This window comes from Bufo bufo, chromosome 3, assembly GCF_905171765.1.
Source record: "Bufo bufo chromosome 3, aBufBuf1.1, whole genome shotgun sequence".
NCBI classification, from domain to species: domain Eukaryota; kingdom Metazoa; phylum Chordata; class Amphibia; order Anura; family Bufonidae; genus Bufo; species Bufo bufo.
Window position 1 is genome coordinate 391,149,315 of NC_053391.1, and position 23,979 is coordinate 391,173,293.

A 23,979-nucleotide genomic window follows, 5' to 3' on the forward strand; every position below is an offset into this window, starting at 1 on the left:
GGAAGCTCCTAGCGTTGAAAAAGCCTTGGGTGGGAGCAGCTTACCATGCGGTATTCACTTCCAGAGCGAGAGGTGTGTCAATTCTGGTGGCGAAGTCCCTTCCCTTTCGTTCCTGCTCTGTTCAGACTGACAGGATGGGACGTTTTGTGATCCTTCATGCTGCAATCAGAGGCATCGAGTATGTGGTGATAGGAGTATATGTCCCCCCCCCTTTCCAGAGAGATGTGTTGGATGAAATTATGAAACGAGTGGCAGCGTTGCCCCCGGTGCCTCTGATTGTACTTGGGGATTATAACGCGGTGTTGGACCGGACAATGGATAGGCTTCGTCCTGGGGGGTCGCATACCGATGCGTTGAATTCCTGGGCAGAGGTATTTGCTCTAACAGAGGGATGGAGATATATGCACCCTGATATTCGACAATACTCTTGCTATTCGGCTTCCTATGCAACACTCTCCCGGATTGATTTAGCATTTCTCAGTAGGGAGCTGCTGCCCTCACTAGTAGCCACGGAATACTTGCCAAGAGGCATTTCTGACCATGCCCCCCTGTTGGTGGTTCTGAGACAGCCGCTTGCACCTGCTGAAAGGCAATGGAGACTGAATAGCAAATGGCTTGAGGTGCTGCCGGTGGGTTGGGCGGTGCAGCAGGGGATGAAAGATTATTGGGAATTTAATGAGGGCTCTGCTAACCCTTTGGTGGAGTGGGAGGCATTTAAAGTTGTCCTGCGTGGTACACTGATTCAGGCAATTACTTCTTACAGAAAAGAGCTAAGCGCCACCAGAATTAAACTAGAAAACGAGGTAGTAGATAAGGAGCAGGCTTTCATCGCAGATCCTAATGATGTGAACCGTATTTCATGGGACGAGGCACAGAGGAAACTTACCTTGCATCTCACTGAGTACACCCAGAAGAGGTTGCTATTCCAGAGGCGCCTGGTCTTTGCGGATGGCGACAAAAATGGGAGAGCCTTGGCTTTCCTGGCTAGGACTGAGACGCAGCAGACGGTAGTCCCGCACATTACCTGCGGGGATGGCTTGAAGGTATATCGACCCGAGGACATTTGTGAACAGTTTGTTCAGTTTTATACTGACCTATACAGTTCTAAATCCACCTCCTCCCCAGATGGGATCCGTTCATTCCTTCAATCCATCCCACTTTCTCCTTTGGCTGCGGCTGATAATGGATATCTAGGGAGACCTATTGATGTTGGAGAGGTGAGGGCAGCAATCGAGGACATGGCTCCTGGGAAGTCACCTGGACCGGACGGCTTCCCGATTGAATGGTACAGGTTAGACGTTGATTTACAATCTGCACGTTTACTCAGACTTTTTGAGTATGCATGTGAATCCGGGAAGTTGCCTTCTTCCTTTGGGGAAGCGACTGTCGTTGTAATTCACAAAGTCGGGAAGCCTCCGGATCAGTGTGCATCGTACAGGCCGATTTCCCTCCTAAACACGGACGCGAAAATCTTGGCTAAAGTCCTGGCTAGGCGTCTTGGCGAGGTGATACTGTCCGTTATTGACCCTGATCAATCTGGTTTTATGCCCGGGAAGACGACTGATATAAATCTTAGGAGATTATTCACCAATTTACAGGTCAGACACGATAATGCGGGTTCAAGAGTCTTGGCGTCCCTGGATAACGAGAAGGCCTTTGACTCTGTGGAGTGGCATTTTATTTGGGAAACAATGTTCCGTCTTGGCTTTCCTTCCTCCTTTGTCAAGTGGGTCCAATTGTTATACCAGACACCTATAGCACGGATTAGAGTGAATGGGGTCATATCCCGGCCCTTCAGGTTGTATAGAGGCACTAGACAAGGGTGCCCTTTGTCCCCATTGTTGTTCGCCCTGATAATGGAACCCTTGACACAATTAATCAATAACAGCTCTTTGATAGAGGGGTGGTCGGTAGCGGGGATTCAGGAGAAGGTATCATTATACGCGGATGACCTGTTGGTCTACTTGGCGGACCCTGGCCCCTCCTTAGAAACCCTGCTGGATGTAGTGGATGGATATGGGAAATACTCGGGTTTACGGGTTAATTGGGCCAAGTCTAGTTTATGTATAATAGATGCAGATCAAGATGTGGATATTTCCCCGATATCTCCCCTGAGAGTTGTAGATAACTTTCTTTACTTAGGGATACATATCCATAGGGACCCCAGACAGTTTTGTCAATTGAACTTGAGGCCCACCATGGAATATGTCACGCGTAAGCTGGAAGCCTGGGAAAATCTTCCGCTGACTTTGGTGGGGAGAATTAATATTATCAAGATGGTGCTACTACCCAAACTTCTGTATATTTATAGAGCAGCCCCAGTGAGAATCCCTAAGTCCCATTTTGATATTTTAGATAGATCCTTTTCCTGTTTCTTGTGGCTCCATCGGTCCCCCAGACTTGCGAGAAAGACGCTGAAGGCCTCCTACATTCAGGGGGGCTTGCAGCTACCAGATATGTATATTTATTATATAGCCACGCGCCTAATGTATGCATCTTGGTGGATTAGGGCAGATGCCAATAACCCTGCGGTGGTACTAGAGGCGGCGCTGGCTGGTTCATATGAAGCTCTAACTAATCTGGTATACCGGGGGGGGAAACCCGTAGGACTGGGGACTTATACAGACTCTATGGTAACAGTTAGCGAGGCCTGGGTGAGGTTTGTGGAGATACATACAGAAAATCTGGAGGGTGACACCTGGTCCCCCTATATCCCACTATGGCGTAACAAGCTTCTCCCAGAGCTCTTGCATCTTCCTGACTTCGAATTCTGGCCTAGGAAGGGTCTTAAATATCTAACACAATTGTTTCAGGATGGGACCTTCCGTTCCTTTGAGAGCCTGCGAGCTGAGTTCCAGTTGCCCCAGACGAGTTTTTACCGCTTCCTCCAACTGAGACATGCCTGCGAGAAACAATTTAGAGCCCTATCCCTAAATTTAGAGTGCGGCCCATTAGAATCAATAGCTAGGAGGAAAATCCCTTGCAAACCTATCTCCGCCTTCTATGTTGAAATTGTTAAAATGCAAGAATCTCCTATTAGGCGTTCCTTTGCTAAATGGGCTGAGGATATTCCAGAATTGGAGGATTCTCATTTGGAGGAGTGGCGTCTGAGATGGAGGACGTCGGTTATAAGTGCGAGAGATCAGCTCATCCAAGTGAAGTGGATGCACAGAGTGTACTTGACCCCACTGCGTCTCTATCAGATGCGACAATTACCGAGTCCGGGATGTGATAGATGTGGAGAGGCGAGGGGCTCTTTCTTCCATATGGTGTGGCTATGCCCGGTGATAAAGACATACTGGAAGGGAATTTGTAATTTTATCAATGTTAGGTTAGGGCTCCCAGGGATTTGTAATCCTGTAATATGCCTACTAGGGTTAGTTTCTGATGCCACTCCTTCCAAATATAATAGAACACTGTTAAGATTGTTGATGTTTTATGGGAGAAAAAATATACTTTTGAACTGGAAACCGCCCAAGTGTCCTACAGTGGGCCAATGGGTACTCCTTATAAATAATGACCTGCAAATGTATAAATTGACATACGAGGCAAGGGGATTGCCTGATCGATTTGATGATATCTGGGGCCTTTGGGTCCAAGCTGAAGGCACGACTTGAGTCATTGACGGTGGCAAATGTATCACCCATTGTATGTATGTGTGAGTGTATGGGATTGAGTAAGTTCTAGAAGCTTCTTAGAGACAACAGTGACACTTTGTACTAAAGTCATTTATATGTCTTTTATGGTCAAGATATACGTTAATAACGGACTTGCTGATGTGAGTGTTGTATCATGGAAGATTGTTTCTTCTTTGTTCTCCCCATGGGAGTGTTGTATTTTTATGCAAAATGTTAAATAAACACTATTAAAAAAAAAAGCTCATATACACAAACTTATTTTTTGCAGGTCTGATGCGGACCCCTTCACTTCATCTATAGGTGAAACTTGAAAAATTAGAATATTGTGCAAAAGTCCATTTATTTCAGTAATGCAAATTAAAAGGAATTGCATTAATGCAGCTTTAAATTTTAAATTTTGTGAAAAGGTTCAATATTCTAGGCTCAGTGTCCCACTCTAGTCAGCTAATAATCCATACCCCCTGAGCAAAGGGTACCTGAGATTGTGACTTTGGGGTTTTCATAAGCTGTAAGCCATAATCAACCAAATTATAACAAATAAAGGCTTGAAATATCTCGCTTTGCATGTAATGAGTCTATCTCATATGTTAGTTTTACCTTTAAAGTTGCATTACTGAAATAAATGAACTTTGGACGATATTAACATTTTTCGAGTTTTACCTGTATATGTCCATTCTGCAGCACCTGCAAAAAAATAGAACATGTCCTGTTCTTGTCTGTGTTACGGATAAGGATAGGACTGTTCTATTATGGGCCGGACGTTCAAAATGTGGAATGCACACGGCCGGTATCCATGTTTTGCAGACCGCAAAAACGACTATGGCCATGTGCATGAGCCCTAACTGGGAGAAGCGGTTTTATACAGCTCCTTCAGTAGATATAGGAATATTAAAGGGGTGTCCTTTCTGCAAGCCATCATCTGTATATAGTGAAGATCTTTTTACAGTGGCATTCCCATAAAAATTTGTATTCCTTTTACCAGTGGCTGTAGTTGGAAGTTATCTACTCCCTTCTGGTTGTCAGCTGTGTCATGTGACTGACACTTTGACACTCCAACTGACTCAGCATCTGTGGACCGGAAATCGATTTCTCTAGTCATTCCTCTGAGACTGACATCAAGGCTCCCATAGGAATGAATAGAAATAAACTGAATTCCTGTCCACACATAAGATGCTGAGTCAGTTGGAGTCAGATTGTTGGTCACATGACACAGCTGAGGACCAGAAGGGAGTGGATAACTCACAGATGCAGACGCTGGTAAGAACATTAGGGGACATTTATCATTTTGTGGCTTAAAAAAGTTGCTCGTCATGGCAGTTGCTCAATTGTCTGCGACATTTGGTGATCCTCGCCACTTTTCAAAGTGGTTTATGTTTAAGAGCTAAAAGTGAGATTAGACCAGGATTATGGCACATTTACAGGCAACCCCCTGGTCTACTTCTACACATATAGGTGTAAACCACATTTCACCCACGCCAGATATATTAAAATACACCCGTTCATATATTAGGTGCAGGCACACACACAAGGTAATGCCAGACTTATAACTGGCACAAAAACAACTGCTGATGATAAATGTCCCCTTCGCCTTCACTACAGTTTACATCACCTTCCTTTCTAACGGGCTAGAGAATAAACGTTGTGGGAGTGTTTCTTTAAGCACCATTCATCTGTGCAGAGATGATGTCTGGATGAGTTAAGAGTCTAGACTTCAATGTATGAAATCATCCCTGGGGAAGCGTTCAGTAGAGCAGAGTATAATACAGAGCAATGTACCATTTCTTCTAGATTAGCCGAACTTAAAGGGGTTTTCCGAGATTTTAATACTGATAGGTCATCAGTATCTGATCGGTGGAGTCCGCGGATCAGCTCTTTGAGAAGGCACCGGCGCTCCTGTGAACACCGCGGCCCTCTCTGCTTTCCCTAGGCCAGCGACGACTAGTTCATCGGTCACTTGGCCTAGGAGCAGCTTAGCCTCTTAGAAATTAATGGAGCTGATCGCGGGACCAAGCACAGCCGCTATACAATGTACGGCACTGTACTGGGTGAGCACGGAGAAGGCATGGTGCTCACAGGAGCGTCGGGGATCCTGGGTGTCGGAACCCCGCTGATCAAATACTGATAATATCTCGGGAAAACCTTTTTGATGAAAAAGTTTGCAACCCACCTTTTTATTCATATGTCTAAAGTCTAATTACGGTATTAATAATTATTAGTGTATCCCTGGCCAATGCTGACCTTTTCCTGAGTTGCAGCCAGCATACTAGTATTTGTGAAAGCTGTCCCTACATAGTTGTTTTATAGATTGTCTGTCTGGTGTTAAAATTATAGCCTTTCTATTCTCCATCTAAAGAGTGACCGGAAATGATTATTCTTTTCACCGTCAGTGGGATCGTATAGGTGCCAGATTCATAAGCCACACTAGTATACAGCAGGTAGAGGACATTTAGGAAGAATGCCAAAATTCTGATGCTATAACTTTATTTTTCCCTTAGGGCCCATTCACACAACTGGATAAAATTGCAGAACGGATGTGGACCCATTCATTTCAATGGGGCCGCAAAAGATCAGGACAGCACACTGTGTGATGTCCGTATTTCTGTTCCGTGGCCCCACAAAAAAGATAGAACATGTCCTATTGTTGTCCGCAATTGCTCTGAAAAGTGTGGTCTGCACACGGCTGGTAGCCATGTTTTGTGGATCTGCAATTTGTGGACCACAAAAAACCTGATATGGTCTTGTGAATGGACCCTAAGAAAAATCTCCTAATTAGTTCTTTCTGCCTGGTTCTCCCAGACTGGATAATTGAATGTCCTATTAAAGGAATCTAATTTGGATGTACTGGGGCGCATGATGGACTCATGCACACAGAAAAAAAAGTAGGTGTGGAGGCACATGGAGCCATTATAGGTCAGTATTACAGAACCATAGGCCCTCCATGTGTCTTGAAGAGGACATGCAGTACAACCTGCAACGGTATAAAATCTGCGGAAAGGGTAAAGTATGGCTCCATAGCAGAACTGTAAAACCGCTGTGTGCCAAAGTGTGCACATGGCGTAGATTTTATCAGATGTGCTCATATACAAGGACAGCTTTGATATGCTGTCGTTACACAGATCATTGCACTAAAGGTAACTATGGGAGGTGTGAACGTTTTCACTTGTGTATCTGTCAGTCATTAAACCTAATGACTCTTACAGTGACCCCTTGTGCCATTTCATCCCCTCCACAGTGTCTCACCTGTAAAGAAGATGTCTAGGCTTAATAGAGTGCACATAAAGATGTCTGGCTGCTTTATCGTTTTCAGGGGTGACAAATTGTGCTGTGTGCAGCATTTTAAAGGCTTTGGTTGGCGGTTTTGCTTTGATTTCTGCAAATATTTTTTAACTATGGGCTTCCTGCCGAATTCCTCAGAACTTCTAGTTTTCAATCTGCAGTAGCGGTGCAGTCCCTCCGTGGTCAGATTTCTCTTCTGTTAAATGTTGAAGCAGTTTATAGCAGCAGTCATTTATCACCACCAGGTGGGCCAATGCTTTATATTGCTGCGTTCCTGGCCATTTGTCTTCTATGATCGATAGAGAATTGTGATTCACCTGCACCATAATGTAAATCCTCTGCTCTGTGTCAGCTTGCGGTTTGCTGTCCACTTCCAGAATAAGCTGCCCCTCTTCCCCAATGGATGAATTTCCACCTTGAATTTAGGATTTTTAAAGCCAAGCCAGAAATGGACCATAAACTGAACACGTACAATGGAAAGCTGGAGTCTTCTCCTATGTTTGAGTCCTGTCCTGTCCAATACTGTATAAAAATAACCTGAATGTGGAAACCAAGACCAATATTTGTAAAAATCACGACCTATGTAAAAAGAAAACCAGAAAAATGCCCAGTGTGCATTGAAAAGTGTGTTTTTAGTAGTATTGTATATTATGAAATTCTTGTCACTACAGTGATTCATCTGTCAAACTGAGCTCTCTTTACTGATGACCTATCCTCCGATAGGTCATCAGTATATGATTGGTGGGGGTCCGACACCCAGGACCCCCGCCGATGAGCTCTTTTAGAAGGCCACAGCCTTCTCTCTGTTTACCAAGTACAGCACCGTCCATTTGATTGTGGCTGTGCTGTGCTCAGCCCCATTGTAGTGTATGGCTGTCCCTAGACCATGTGACCAATGAATGTGACATCACATGGCCTAGTGAAGGCTGTGAGAGGATAGGATAGGTCATCATTAAAAAGATCTTGGAAAACCCCTTTTAACCTGTAGTGTGGATTTTAAATCTGCAGCATGTCAATTTATGCTCCAGATTTTCTGCTGTGGATTTCACCTCTACAATACAATCTGTAGTAAAATGCTCGCTAAAAGTCGCATAAAATGTGGATTTTGTCACCGATTCATAACGGATTTTCCTGCAGATCTGCAGCAGAATTTGTGGCGGATTTTGTACACCAAAATACCTCCCGTATTAATGTACCCTAAATAAGGGAATATAGGGAGTTCAAGTAAGGAAATAACGGCATAGTAAACACATGCAATTGTGAATTCTGTCTATTAATTCTCAGGGTTCCAGGCTGGTTAAATGCAGTTTCAAAGTTCATTTGCAGTGGAATGTGTTTGGCGAGAGGTTGGCTTAAAAGTGCAAATAATGAAGTGATTGAGCAGACTTTAGTGGGTAATGCCAACCTGTGACTGAACAATCCCGTGTTTGCTGATCTCCTAGCTAATATCTCAAGCCTCAGTGGTTTATGATATTAGTCATCTGATAAGTCTGTGTATATGGGAGTAAGTCAACACCACGCAACAACAAAAACGCTTTTCGTCTGCTACTGGGCGAAAACCATTTGTCCTATACTAAATCGAGTGTGCGGATTACAAATCCGAAGTCAGAATTGTTGTAACACGTCACAAAATTTTGCTATGCATAAGTATGCCTAAATGAATTAAGCACTTGGAAAGCATTGAATAATTTTGAACAGAACGAGTTTTACTCCAACAATTAACCTGATCTACAGCAAAGTTTGCGTATTAAACAGTGTATGAACATGTAATGGAATAACAACATTTCAAAAAGTCTTGTTTTTCAGTTTAAAAGTCTTACTTGAGCAAGGCCCAGTACTGTTAAAAGTGCTTCAGGCATTTGCTTTTGCGTTTGTGAACGGTCATATTTTCCCGTTGCAAAAACCAGCAGTAGTCCCCCATCATGTTGGGATTCCAGCGACCTTGATACCTGTTCTCCATTGTAGAAATATCTTTATGGAACAGCTCTCCATGTTCGTCACTTACGTGTCCTTATTTGGGTGGGAAAAAGTCAAGATGGGAATGTAAGAAATGCACTTTCAATGACATTCGGCAGCCAAGTTGTTCATATGCTGTAAGCATGTTGTCTACTAATTCAGCATAGTTTGCAGCTCAACTGTTCCCAAGGAAGTTCTGCACTACTAGTACAAATGCATCCCAAGCTGTAAGACGCACTCTCTTTGTCAGATTCTTGCGCTGATCATAAGTAGTGTATTTGCCACATATGTAAAAGCTAATCCAGCACCTCAGTGCGCTTGAACGTGCTGAGGTATATAGTCACACTATAGTCACACTGTCGGGGTGGGTGCTTTGTGTCTGCTAGGCAGTTAATGGACTAGTCCCCCTCGTTGGCGTCACTGTGAGGGAACCTTGATCAGGGTCACTAGTTTATTGCTGTTTATTGTACTTGCAAGCAAAGCACCCGTCCTCTATATCCTTGGACACTGCATTTGAAGGATACTTCTCTAGTACACACCTGCAATCTACACGTCTGGAGGCGGTAGGACTGTATCTTACTTTTTGTTCTATCCTCAGGCAACTAGATTGAATTACAATAAGTTGGATGTGTTGGTAGGGGTTCAGTCTTCTTAATCTACTCACTGTCTTTTGGTGTTTTTAACTATATTGATTTATTTTATGGCATATCTAGTAAAAGTTATATTTTAAGAAATTAAGCATACCCTGTCCACATAGGAATTTTTGCCACATACAGTACAGACCAAAAGTTTGGACACACCTTCTCATTCAAAGAGTTTTCTTTATTTTCAGGACTATGAAAATTGTAGATTCACACTGAAGGCATCAAAACTATGAATTAACACATGTAGAATTATATACATAACAAACAAGTGTGAAACAACCAAAAATATGTCCTATTCTAGGTTCTTCAAAGTAGCCACCTTTTGCTTTGATTACTGCTTTGCACACTCTTGGCATTCTCTTGATGAGCTTCAAGAGGTAGTCCCCTGAAATGGTTTTCACTTCACAGGTGTGCCCTGTCAGGTTTAATAAGTGGGATTTCTTGCCTTATAAATGGGGTTGGGACCATCAGTTGCGTTGAGGAGAAGTCAGGTGGATACACAGCTGATAGTCCTACTGAATAGACTGTTAGAATTTGTATTATGGCAAGAAAAAAGCAGCTAACAGTCTATTCAGTAGGACTATCAGCTGTGTATCCCCCTGACGCCTTCATAGTCATGAAAATAAAGAAAACTCTTTGAATGAGAAGGTGTGTCCAAACTTTTGGTCTGTACTGTATTTAGCAGAAATTGTCTGGATCGTTAACACATTTGCGTTTATCCATCTTAAGTTTCAAAACTGATAGCACTATAACAGATCACTTTTATCAAAATCTGTCCAGCTTGCCTCATATGCTGACATCAGCCTGAGTGCGTCCGAACAGGTCTGGACAGGTCCATTGGAATATCTCCAATATAATGCATTATTTATTATACTTATATAGCGCTACTATATTCCGCAGCGCTTTACAGACTTTAGCATCCAACTGTCCCCAAAGAGGCTCACAATCTAAGGTCCCTATCAGTATGTCTTTGGAGTGTGGGAGGAAACCGGAGTACCCGGAGAAAACCAACTCAAACACGGGGAGAACATACATGCAGATGTTGCCCTTAGTCAGATTCTGAGGTGCTAGGCACCAATGCTAACCACTGAGCCACCATGCTGCCCATTAATATTATGAACTTACTTTTGATTTGAAAAGCTTTGGGCTTGGCCACCACAGAAATTCTTTTATAATTTGGTGTTTTCTTAGTGAAGATGCTAAAAAAAAAAAAAAATATTTTTTTTGCCCATGATCTTGTTTTTGATGCCCCCCGCATTGCCATCTGCCCCAACCAGTACAATCTGCCCCCCCTCCCAGTGCCATCAACTACCCCCCTACCATAATCTGCACACATGCCAACGGCCCCCCTCAGTGCCATCTGCCCCCACCAGTACCATTAACTCAACCCCCCATGCCATAATCTGCCCACATGCCTTGAGCCCCCAACAGTGCCTCTTCCACCCCCCCCCCCTGCCATCAGCCACAACTTTCTGCCATCTGCCCCCATTCAGTGCCATCTCTCCCTCAGTGCAATAATCTTCCCCCTATTCCATGACCCCCCAACTGTGCCTCTTTCCCCTCCTGCCATCAGCCACACTTATCTGCCATCTGCCCCCATGCCAGCCAGTAAAGATAGATAGATGATAGAAAGAGATACAGAAAGATAGATAGAACTTTCAATACATACCTGTATGTCGTGAAGTTCATCCGATATGGCTGCTGGGGGAGGGGACATTTATAGAACATGTTCAGTTGATCAAAACCAATTGAAACGTATCCGCCTCAGACTGAGCCATTACAGACGGATCCGTTCATACTGACTTCAATTGTGTGTCAGGACAGATACGTTTGGCTCCGCATCGTCAGGCGGACACCAAAACGCTGCTTGCAGAGTGGAATGGAGACTGATCGGAGGCAAACTGATGCATTCTGAGCGGATCCTTTTCCATTCAGAATGCATTAGGGCAAAACTGATCCATTTTGGACCGCTTGTGAGAGCCCTGAACAGATCTCAGAAACGGAAAGCCAAAACGCCAGTGTGAAAGTAGACTTATTTGAAAGTCAGGTGTAAACATTTTCTTGTTTGATCTTTCAGGTCTACAAGGGTGAATTTCAACTTCCAGACTTTCTGAAAGAGATGCCCCAGGTACGACTTATTGATATGCTATTGTGTACCCAAATTGGTATTATTGTGTTAGAAGGATCATGAACATCACTGTTCGCTATAGCCGTATCACCTCCATAGAAATGTACACAATCCGCAGAACTGATCCAGGAGACTGGAATGAAATCAGCCACATGTTTCATACATTCTTCCTTTTTTGGCTTAGTTTTTATAGCACTAAGATAAACAGTGCTTTTGGTCCAAGTCCACATTTTCAGATTGTACTGCCTAAAGCAGCCGCAGTCATATTTTGAAATATTTTACATTATATTTAGTCTTTACTTTTATAACATGTCACTACTACTTTGACCATTTATCTCAAGGATATTATTCATCTTTTAAAATACTTTGCAGTTGACCCATCACATTTAGGCAGGATGATTTCTCCTGTCATGTATCAATGTATCAAACATGCCAGGAGAAATCCTCGGGCCCAAATAGGCCATCAATAGACCCCCACAGATCTGATATTGATGGCCTATTTGGGCGGGAGAATTTCTCCTGGCATGTTTGATACATTAATACATGCCAGGAGAAATCATCCTGCCCAAATAGGCTATCAATATCAGATCTGTGGGGGTCTTACTCCTGGCACCCCCACCGATCAGCTGTTCGAAGAGGCGCAGTGCTCACCGAAGCCTCTTCCTAGGCCAATGATGTTACATGGCCTAGGCGCAGCTCAGTCCCAGTGAATTGTCCTGGGCTGCAATACCAAGCACAGGCCATGTACGATATGTGGCGCTGTGTTTGGTACGCTGTGAGGAGGCCGCAGAGCTCACTGGAGTGGTGTGGTCTCTTCAAACAGTTGATTGATGGCAGTGGCGGAACCCCAGAAGTCACATTCTGTTGTCCTATCCTGAGGATACGTCATCAATATTCTGCTCCTAGAAGACCCCTTTAATATGTAGACTTAGTGCTGTCATATCCTGTAGTTGAAAAATCTGGAAACTGATTTGAGCCTTGAGTCTAAATGTTGATATGTAATATGTGTCAGGCTTATATTATACTATGATAATTCAGGATAGGCTACCCCCTTGTCCTGAACTCACCAAGTGCTAATTTATTCAAAATGGCATCATTGCTATTTTGTATAGAAATTTAAAGCCTATACTTTAAGTTCACGCCTGAATGCAGTTAAATGGTTTTACAGCCCCAAAAATGCTCAGAATGCTGTGAAAACACACACCCCTTACCACACAGATCCCCCGCTGGCCGCAGCTCCTTTTCCGCAGCTGCCAAGTCCTCCATTGCTCTCAGCTTCCTGTTCCACCGATGTTGTGTCATCACAGGACCATGTGGTCGCTGAGACTGGATCAAATAATATAGGTTGTTAAAGGCTAGTTAAGCCTAAAAACACAGAGACAGAGGCACTCCTCTGAGCGCTTCCCCTATTGGCCCTGCTCAGCCTTTTGAGCACGTGGAGTACAGATAGATCCGTACTCCACACATTTGAAAAGCCGAGGTGATGCCCCGTTGCGTTTCACAGGTTTAGTTACCCTTTCAATGTGCACACTCAGTCCATATAGTAGGAAGTAAGTTATTTTTTCTCTAAAAAAATAAATAAAAATCTGGCACCATTGGCTTACATTGATGCCAGATCTGATTTGTTCAGTTTTGTCAACAGGACTTTGTTTCCGTCCTGCATAACAGAAACCAGACGGATCCATTATGCTTGCCCGTAGACTTCTATTAGGACGGATCAAAACGGAATTCCTCTTAAAGGGATTCTGTCACCTCTTTTTACCCTATAGAGATGCGGACATGCACGGCTAGATCGCCGCTAGCATGTCCGCAATATACCTGTCCCATATCTCTGAGTGGTTTTATTGAGTGTAAAAAAGGATTTTATATATATATATATATATATATATATATATATATATATATATATATAATTTATTTATTAATTTATTATATGTAAATCAGCCTGGTAAGGAGCCCAAGGGGCTGTACTAACAGTTCTGGAGCCCAGCACCGCCTTTATCCACGAATCTCCATTCCATTTTGATTTCCGTCTTATGGATTCAGTTATTTATATAACGGTGATGTGAACCCGGCTTAAGCCTGTTTTCCTTTTTCCTTTGATGAATCTCCCTTATTGTCTTTATGAGAGGAACTCTTTTAGTTTGAGTGCAGGGTGGATGTAAATGCCTGTAAGGCCTCATGCACACAACCGTTGTGTGTTTTGCGGTCCACAAATTGCGGATCCGCAAAACACGGATGACGTCCGTGTGCATTCCGCATTTTGCAGAACGGCACGGACAGCCATTTATAGAACTGCCTATTCTTGTCCACAAAACGGACAAGAATAGGACTTTTTTTTTTTTTCGGACCACGGAACGGAGCAACGGATGCGGACAGCACACGGAGTGCTATCCGCATCTTTTGCGGCCCCATTGAAGTGAATGGGTCCGCATCCAAGCAACATTCGTGTGCATGATGCTGAAGGGATGTTGCTCCTATGGAGCAGAATGTAGTGCAGCAGCTATACAGATTAGCGGTGTTGTGGTGTCTGCGCCGATAACTTTCTGTCCTAATTGTAAGAAATCTTGTTCTGGGGATCCAATGTGGTGTTTTTATGTTCTAGCCAAAGAAGACACGGGAAGGAAACTTATGAGGCAAGATTGTGTTCTCTTGGACTATTGCAGCTCTTATTTCTGGGCAGCTCTTCTCTGGATTGGATTTCACCCTTTGCAATGCAAGGGGTAAAATCTGTGGCAAAACCACATCAAAACAGCAAGTAACACAAGCGGTTTTGGTTTGGAAACCCGTGTGCAGTTACCCTAAAGGCTGCCATTGCTGCATGTCTCCATCCTACCTTGCTATTAATGCTTATCCCTCCTGACCTCCACATGCAGAAGGATCTATGCTTTATGGGATTACTCATGTTTTCTCTCTTCTGCGCCACTGTATTGCTGCTTCAATGCAAATTACTGAATTAGGGTACTTTCACACTAGCGTTTTTCTTTTCCGGCGTTGAGTTCCGTCCTAGGGGCTCAAATCCGGAAAAGAACTGATCAGTTTTATCCCCATGCATTCTGAATGGAGAGTCAGTCCTTCAGGATGCATCAGGATGTCTTCAGTTCAGTCTTTTTGACTGATCAGGCTTTTCAGAAAAACGTAGCATGCAGTATTTTTACCTCCGGCCAAAAAGCCTGAACACTTTGACTGAACGCCGGATCAGGCCTTTTTCCCATTGACTTGCATTAACGCCGGATCTGGCACTGTGTGTTCAGTCAAAACGGATCCGGCTTTTGCATGTTAAACCCGAAAAATGTGAAAAAAAAGTTAAAGTCCATAAATGGCGGATCCGTTTTTTCCAATGCATTTTTTCATTGTGATCAAAATCCTGATCAGGATTCAAATGTAATCCGTTTTCACACGTTTTTCCGGATCCGGCGGGCAGTTCCGGTGTCGGAATTGAACGCCGGATTAAAACAACGCTAGTGTGAAAGTAGCCTTAAAGGCCATGAAAGGGGTCAGATACTAAATTTGGTTTTGCTTTTGGTCTCTGCTGATGGCGTATAATAGGACACATTAGTTATCCCTGAGATCTAGCAGCTTAGTGCACTAGCAGTGTGTGAATGTTTCCTGTCTGGACTGTAGACCAATATATCTGGTCACCTGTCCATAATGACTAGTATGCAAGAATGACTACCCCCCTGGAGACAGTAGATAAAATAATCCTATGTTCAGATGTAAGTCTGATGTGATATAACTAGGTTGGTTTATCACCATGATGGTCCTGGCTAGCCACAGACCTTAATGAGACAAGAAAGAACATCTCGGTGAACTATCGATTACACCATTATGTAGTTAATCATGGCCGTTCTATGCAAACGACTCAATAAAAACCTTCCGAGAAGAAGTCCTAAATTCTGAACAGTTATAAAGTTCTTGGCCTGGCTGGAAATGTTCCCTAGCGACTGCTTTGTATTGCAGATCAGCCAAATTCATTTGAATGGGACGGAGATGCACTTAGGCTAGGTGACTGATGTACCGTAGCCTAGAAAGAGGCCTAAGTTCCCATGGAGCAGCTGATTGGCTGGGGTGCTGGGCACCGGACCCCTACCGATCTGATATTGATGACCTATTCTGAGGTTAGGCCTTCAATGTCAGATTTCTGGATAACCCCTTTAACTATAATCACCTTCCCATGTGAATCTTAGACCATCTTTGATGTGCACATTACCACCCCACGCCCCTCACTTTCTTTTTCCCCAGGATAGCACTGTATCTTATTGCAGAGTGATGTGCTTATTGTAACTGATTTCGTAAAAAAATCAGGAACCTCCAGGCCCTCAAATAATACGTTTACTATTGGCTTATGGTTGCTAATGCTTCACTGTGCTTGCTTTCCTACCATTCACCAATCTGAAATGAGAGTAAGTACAATAAATCAGTGTTCTGTACGATTCCCTTATCTGCGTAACTTTTGCTCCCTTATGTTTTACAGACGGAAGCAGTAAAGTAGCTGAGCCGCACTCGGTCCAGGTAAGAGCTCTGCCAGAAACCCCCTGCAGTGTTGAGTAGGTCCCATGAAGACTGATATCAGTAACTGCAGTATATGTTGAACAGCATGTGAGGAGACGTATTTGTTAATGAATTTCGGAGCATATTACTAAACATAAATTAGACTTAGCCTTAATTTTGGAAGGTACTACAGTAGTTCTTATAGTGGAGATCCAGTGGGTATATGGTGTTTTAAAGGCAATGCTCCCTTGGAAAACAAATGAAAATTAGTTCACCTCTAATAAGGAAGAAAACTGTCTCTCTAGTGCCACCTATAGGTAGCTACCCTGCGATGCAATGTGTCATCATGAAATGCAGTGCAGTCTGATGACAGAGCAGGAGGAGCTGATATATAGTTTTGTGTGAAAGGTTCAGCAAAACTTGTAATTTTGTAATTTATTCATTAAAGTCTCTGCTCAGTATCCATGTTGACAGCTGTCTGTGCATGACACCAATGCACCATAAATAACAAATTTAACCACCGATGACTAAGTATACCACGGTGCAGTCTAGCCCTGGCAGTCAAAGGGGAGGTGGGTGTGTACTGAGGCCCCTTCAGTGGTCAAACTGCCTAATTTACATAAATAAAAAAACTCCACATATTTCTGCATCAGTGCAAGCCAAGAAAGAAAGGTATGGTTTGAATCAGCATGATCAACCCTACCAGGCAATATGCCTGGTTAAATAGGGTTTATTGTGCAGGAAGAGGCTCTTTAAATGTATGAATTTTAAGTTTTGCTGATGTTTAACCACATAGCCACCAGTTAATAGCGACCATGGTATATAACTGGTAGGAGAGGGGAGGGGGAGGGCCCCCCCCCCCCGGACTGGGAGGGCCCCCCCCCCCGGACTGGTGGTTGCCATGGCAGCTGGAGACCTAACAATAGACTAAGTCTGCCATCTATGGAACTTTATAAGGCCCTGCCAGAGGCATGGTTTAATAGGCTGACTGTCTGTGTAAGGCCTCATGCACACGAACGTTTTTTTTTCACGGTCCGCAAAAACAGGGTCCGTAGGTCCGTGATCCGTGACCGTTTTTTCGTCCGTGGGTCTTCCTTGATTTTTGACGGATCCACGGACATGAAAAAAAAGTCATTTTGGTGTCCGCCTGGCCGTGCGGAGCCAAACGGATCCGTCCTGAATTACAATGCAAGTCAATGGGGACGGATCCGTTTGACGTTGACACAATATGGTGCCATTTCAAACGGATCCGTCCCCATTGACTTTCAATGTAAAGTCCGGAGTCCCTTTTATACCATCAGATCGGAGTTTTCTCCAATCCGATGGTATATTTTAACTTGAAGCGTCCCCATCACCATGGGAACGCCTCTATGTTAGAATATACTGTCGGATATGAGTTAGATCGTGAAACCTCATTTCCGACAGTATATTCTAACACAGAGGCGTTCCCATGGTGATGGGGACGCTTCTAGTTAGAATATACTACAAACTGTGTACATGACTGCCCCCTGCTGCCTAGCAGCATCCGATCTCTTACAGGGGGCCGTGATCAGCACAATTAACCCCTCAGGTGCCGCACCTGAAGGGGTTAATTGTACTATCATATCCCCCTGTAAGAGATCAGGGCTGCCAGGCAGCAGGGGGCAGACCCCCCCCCCCTCCCCAGTTTGAATATCATTGGTGGCCAGTGCGGCCCCCCCCCCCCCCCTTCCTCCATTGTAATAAATCGTTGGTGGCACAGTGTGCGCCCCCCCCTTCCTCCCTCTATTGTAATAATTCGTTGGTGGCACAGTGTGCCAAAACCCCCCCCCCGCCTTCCCCCCCCTTCCTCCCTCTATTGTAATAATTCGTTGGTGGCACAGTGTGCGCCCCCCCCCCCCCCTTCCTCCCTCTATTGTAATAAATCGTTGGTGGCAATCATTGGCCCCCCTCCCTCTATAGCATTTTCAACATTGGTGGCCAGTGTGCGGCCACCCATCTTGCGCCCCCCCCCGATCATTGGTGGCAGCGGGTTACTAGCAATAGTACAAGATTCATACTTACCTGGGAGCTGTGATGTTCGTGTCCGGCCGGGAGCTCCTCCTACTGGTAAGTGACGGTTCATTTAGCAATGCGCCGCACAGACCTGTCACTGTCACTTACCAGTAGGTGGAGCTCCCGGCCGGACACGAACATCGCAGCAGCAGGTAAGTATTAATCTTCTACTATTGTACTATTGCTAAGTAACCATGGCAACGAGGACTGTAGTAGCGTCCTGGTTGCCATGGTTACCGATCGGAGCCCCAGCGAATAAACTGGGACTCCGATCGGAACTCCGCTGCCACCAATGATGATGGGGGGGAGGGGGGGGGAGATGGGAGGCTGCACACTGGCCACCAACGTTGTTAATGCTATAGAGGGGGGGGGCAATGGGGGGCGCACACTGTGCCACCAACGATTTATTACAATAGAGGGAGGAAGGGGGGGGGGGCGCACACTGTGCCACCAACGAATTATTACAATAGAGGGAGGGGGGGGGGCCGCACTGGCCACCAATGATATTCAAACTGGGGAGGGGGGGGGAGGGTCTGCCCCCTGCTGCCTGGCAGCCCTGATCTCTTACAGGGGGATATGATAGTACAATTAACCCTTTCAGGTGCCGCACCTGAAGGGGTTAATTGTGCTGATGAAGGCCCCCTGTAAGAGATCGGGTGCTGCCAGGCAGCAGGGGGCAGTCTTGTACACAGTTTGTAGTGTATTCTAACTAGAAGCGTCCCCATCACCATGGGAACGCTTCTGTGTTAGAATATACTGTCGGTTCTGAGTTTTCACGAAGTGAAAACTCAGCTTTGAAAAAGCTTTTATGCAGACGGATCTTCGGATCCGTCTGTATAAAAACTAAACTACGGCCACGGATCACGGACACGGATGCCAATCTTGTGTGCATCCGTGTTCTTTCACGGACCCATTGACTTGAATGGGTCCGTGAACCGTTGGCCGTGAAAAAAATAGGACAGGTCATATTTTTTTCACGGCCAGGAAACACGGATCACGGATGCGGCTGCAAAACGGTGCATTTTCCGATTTTTCCACGGACCTATTGAAAGTCAATGGGTCCGCGAAAAAAAAACGGAAAACGGCACAACGGCCACGGGTGCACACAACGGTCGTGTGCATGAGGCCTAAGGCTACTTTCACACTAGCGTTTTTTGCGGATCTGTCATGGATCTGCAAAAACGCTTCCATTACAATAATACAACCGCATGCATCCGTCATGAACGGATCCGGTTGTATTATGTCTTCTATAGCCATGACGGATCCGTTTTCTATTGTGCCAGATTGCTGTAGGCAACGTTTGGTGTCCGCCTCCAGAGCGGAATGGAGACTGAACGGAGGTAAACTGATGCATTCTGAGTGGATCCTTTTCCATTCAGAATGCATTAGGGCAAAACTGATCCATTTTGGATCATATTTGAGAGCCCTGAACGGATCTCACAAACAGTGAAGTAGCCTAATATGGCAGGCATAATACACTGCTCTTCATAAGTAGTGTAGTGTATTATGTTAGCAATCATGATCACAGGTATCTTTGTGGGACTAAAGAATGTTGTAAAAAAAATAAAATAATCAATGAGTTATTAAAAAATATATAATTCCGAACTAAACAATTCCAGGTGTTTCCTTATTAAAAGCTTTTATTTCTTGTAATAAAAATATAAAAATGTTACAAAGCCTACGCATAATGGGTATCGCCACATCCGTAACGTTTGAACCATACAACCATCGTGTTATTTTTCCTGGTCATACGTACCGTAAAATGATACCATTTGAAAACAAAATTGTCACACAAAAAGCAAGTCCTCATACAGCTCTGACAACAGAAAAAAAGAAAGTTATGGCTCTTGGAATGTGACAATGAAAATAAATAAATAAATAATAATAATAATGTATTGGTCATTAGGCCCAAAATAAGTCCATCACTAAGGGGTTAAGATTATTTTAAAGGGTTTCTACCACTTCGTTTCACATAATTAGCTTTCAGACACTAGCGATCTGCTAGTGTCTGCTCTAACAAACCATCCTAATATAATAGGTTTTGGGGCAGCCGTTTCGCTAAAAAAAGAACTTATATCGATATGCTAATGAGCCTCTAGGTGCTATGGGGGCGTCATTAGCACCTAGAGGCTCGGTCTACCTTCACAAACTGCCGCCGCCCAGCGCGTCCCTCCAGCCCGCCCATCTCCTCCGGAATGCGATTCTCCCTGTGAGCGTATGTATTCGGCGCATGCGCGGCAGTGAATGTCTGACCGCTTCCCTGCTTAGACATCTCCACTGCGTCTGTGCCGATGATGTCATAGTGCTCCGAGGAACAGGCGCAGTGGAGATGTCTGTGCAGGGAAGCGGTCAGACATTCACTGCGCATGCGCCGAATACGTACGCTCACAGGGAGGACCGCATTCCGGAGGAGATGGGCGGGCTGGAGGGACGCGCTGGGCGGCGGCAGTTTGTGAAGGTAGACCGAGCCTCTAAGTGCTAATGACGCCCCCATAGCACCTAGAGGCTCATTAGCATATCGATATAAGTTCTTTTTTTAGCGAAACGGCTGCCCCAAAAGCTATTATATTAGAATGGTTTGGTAGAGCAGACACTAGTGGATCGCTAGTGTCTGACAGCTAAATATGTGAAACGAAGTGGTAGAAACCCTTTAAGGCCTTGCAGAGTGACAAATGGCTGTTTTCTTTCCCTCTTTAATTTCACTTCCCATGTATGCCTACAGTGTTTGGAGAAAGCATAATGCAGATATATATTATACAGTCCACTTCCTTATTCACACAAATGTATTAAGATCGGCTGTAGTACACAGAGCATTTTTATACGCATATGTCCGCATAGGACCCGTACATGGCGATCACCGGATACCTTTGTCTCCGGGTCATGTGAGAACGGAATAGTGCATGCCCTGAGTTTCTCTGCACGGACCAAAGGTGTGGAGGGGACAGTGTGTAGTCTGTTGTGGTAGTAAATTACATTTGTGTATATAAGGCCTCAGAGGGCACTGCCAGGACTAATGTACCAGTACGTAGAGTATAGTGAAAATATAACGGTATAGAAATGGGTGGCTAGGATTATATGTTTTGCTTCAAAAGTCATTTTATAATATGTCATGTAACCTCTACGCAGGTGTTAATGGCTGAAGAACGGACCCATGAAGACCATTTCCTCGCTGCAAGCAGACTGTGATGTGTATGTCTTGGTTGTGCCCTGACCAGTCTCCATGTGTGTTTGGCACACAGATTCATCTCTTATGATTAGTGGCACTTTCTTATGGCCGGAGCGGCACTCCTCCGGCAGCGGTGTAGTACTGTATTTACCAGCTGTATTATGTTTTTAATTGACAGATTCACAAGAACCTTCTAAATGACATCCTGATGAATCCCATCCCTGTCTGGCCTCTCAACGTTGCAATGCTGTGACATTATTATTATTTTTTTAATGTAACATAGGGTGTGATAAATTTTTAGATGTGTATATTCCAGTGCTCGGACACGCGCAGTTGTTTCTCACCAGCAGTGTATTTATGTGTATTGTATACATGGTTAATTCTGAGAGTCAAAGCTCCAGCTCGATGAAAACAATATATATTGTACGCTTGGTGCAGCGAAATGCATGGCAAACAAAGCAGTATTCTTCTGTCCACCTGGAAATCTGGTGAATGCCATTACTGTACAATGGCATCAAAATGACACAAAGGAACCATACAATACAGGATTCACAGAAACAGCATAAATCCCCATGTACACAGCGCAGTCTGGGAGTAGTCAGCAAGACGGTGCACGGGAAGCTGTTCATATTTTTACACATTTTATCGTTGAGGAATAATTTTTTTAGAATTGTTGTAAATGCACACAGTTTTTATAAGGGGGTGTGCTCATAGAAGTCATTTTGTGGTGAAAGCGTATTGTTCTTTCTAATCTACAGACCACCCCCTTATCCAAATTTTCAGTTCCACCACCATATTTTTTACATGCTTTCAGAAAACCACCCCCTAGGAGACCACTTTTCAGTGCAATTTTGGGTGGTTGTCTCAGTCTTCGCTGTATGTCGTTTCAGTCGCTTACCATTTTTCAGATCTTCACTCGTACCTTCAGAGGCTGTAAGCTTGTCCTGCTTATGTGCTGCACACACAGCTGCAGGGGGCAGTTATAATGGATGAATGTTTCCATTCATTGACTGCAAGCCGATGAATTAAGACCAAGGGAAAGAAATGAAACGCAAAGTATATTAGGTTGCATTTACATGTTCTTTTTGCCAGTTATTACAAAATTGTGGCAAAAATGGTGGTTATGATTTTCTGCAATAACCTCTTCCCCACAAAAGTCAGGTGTGAAACACACATAGACAGTTACCAAACTTTTCATTACACAATGAAGTTTTATAAAATAATCCAGAAAACCCTTTTAATATGGCCATAAAGATTATCATTACAGATCTGAACAGTTTGGCATGGGTACATACGGTTCTAGAAATAATCTGGTTTAAAACATGGAGGATAAGTTCATCGTGTAGAACGCTTATTGTTCATTCTCCAAAATTCTTCTTGTTCGTTAGAGATAAATGTTACATAGCAATTACTCTATTATAAGGCCATAAAAGTACATGAGGGGCGATACCATACAAATGATTTTCTGTGGGCAAAACCCTAATCTAATATACGGTAATCGTGCATCTAAAATCTAAGCACTCATTGTATGGCAGTAGGAAAGTCTGGCCGCGATAAACACTTGTAACTGCTTGAATCTGAATGATAATGGCGGTATGTAAAAGGCCATAGTACTATACAGCATGGCCTACATTCTTTTTTGTAGTTCTTCTACTTCTTTGCTGAATGTGGAATTGCATACAATACTATATTCTATTGTCAAAAAAAATATATAAAAAAATAAATAAAATCATTGTTGTGATAAAGATGCATTGAAAACATTCCTGACACTGCTGTGCAGTGTTCTCTAGCAGCAGCCAGAGCATCCTAAACGTGTATTCATGTCACTGCTTTCACAGTTTGAATCCAGAACTGAAGTCCATAATGTATCCGGTGGGTAGATATCTAGAGTGGTTGCTCCAACCTCGAAAACGTAGCAGACGCAGCCATGAGAGCCTACTGTGTATACATAAGGAATGCAGATTTCTTTTCAGTTATTTAAAAAAAACTTCCAAAGAAGTTGGGTGGGAATGGGGTTTGAGAAGAAAATGTACATTTACAATTTTATTGACCTTTTTGTATTTTATTTTTAAAAAATAAAAGCTTTAAATGTGAATATTTGCTGTGTATTTGAGTTTTTTCTCTTATGTGGTAGTCCTGCACTGCTGCTTATATTATCATCTAGTAAAATGTGAGATGTTAGTACACTGCTCAAAAAAATAAAGGGAACACTTAAACAACACAATGTAACTCCAAGTCAATCACACTTCTGTGAAATCAAACTGTCCACTTAGGAAGCAACACTGAGTGACAATCAATTTCACATGCTGTTGTGCAAATAGGATAGACAACAGGTGGAAATTATAGGCAATTAGCAAGACACCCCCAATAAAGGAGTGGTTCTGCAGGTGGTGACCTGACCACTTCTCAGTTCCTATGCTTCCTGGCTGATGTTTTGGTCACTTTTGAATGCTGGCGGTGCTTTCACTCTAGTGGTAGCATGAGACGGAGTCTACAACCCACACAAGTCGCTCAGGTAGTGCAGCTTATCCAGGATGGCACATCAATGCGATCTGTGGCAAGAAGGTTTGCTGTGTCTGTCAGCGTAGTGTCCAGAGCATGGAGGCGCTACCAGGAGACAGGCCAGTACATCAGGAGACGTGGAGG

The 23,979-nt window shown here is 43.9% G+C and overlaps 1 protein-coding gene across 2 annotated transcripts in view; it reads left to right on the plus strand.

Moving 5' to 3' along the window:
* TPST1 (tyrosylprotein sulfotransferase 1) overlaps positions 1-23,130 on the plus strand; it is an 80,823-nt gene extending 57,693 nt beyond the window's left edge. The window contains exons 4-7 of one of the 2 annotated variants that reach the window (XM_040424790.1): positions 11,592-11,642; positions 14,248-14,278; positions 16,117-16,154; positions 21,294-23,130. In XM_040424790.1, coding sequence (XP_040280724.1) covers positions 11,592-11,642; positions 14,248-14,277 — 81 coding nt within the window. In that variant the 3' untranslated portion in view covers position 14,278; positions 16,117-16,154; positions 21,294-23,130. The remainder of the gene's footprint in view (positions 1-11,591; positions 11,643-14,247; positions 14,279-16,116; positions 16,155-21,293) is intronic. The other variant, XM_040424791.1, reaches the window with a different exon arrangement.
* Positions 23,131-23,979: the final 849 nt, after the last annotated feature.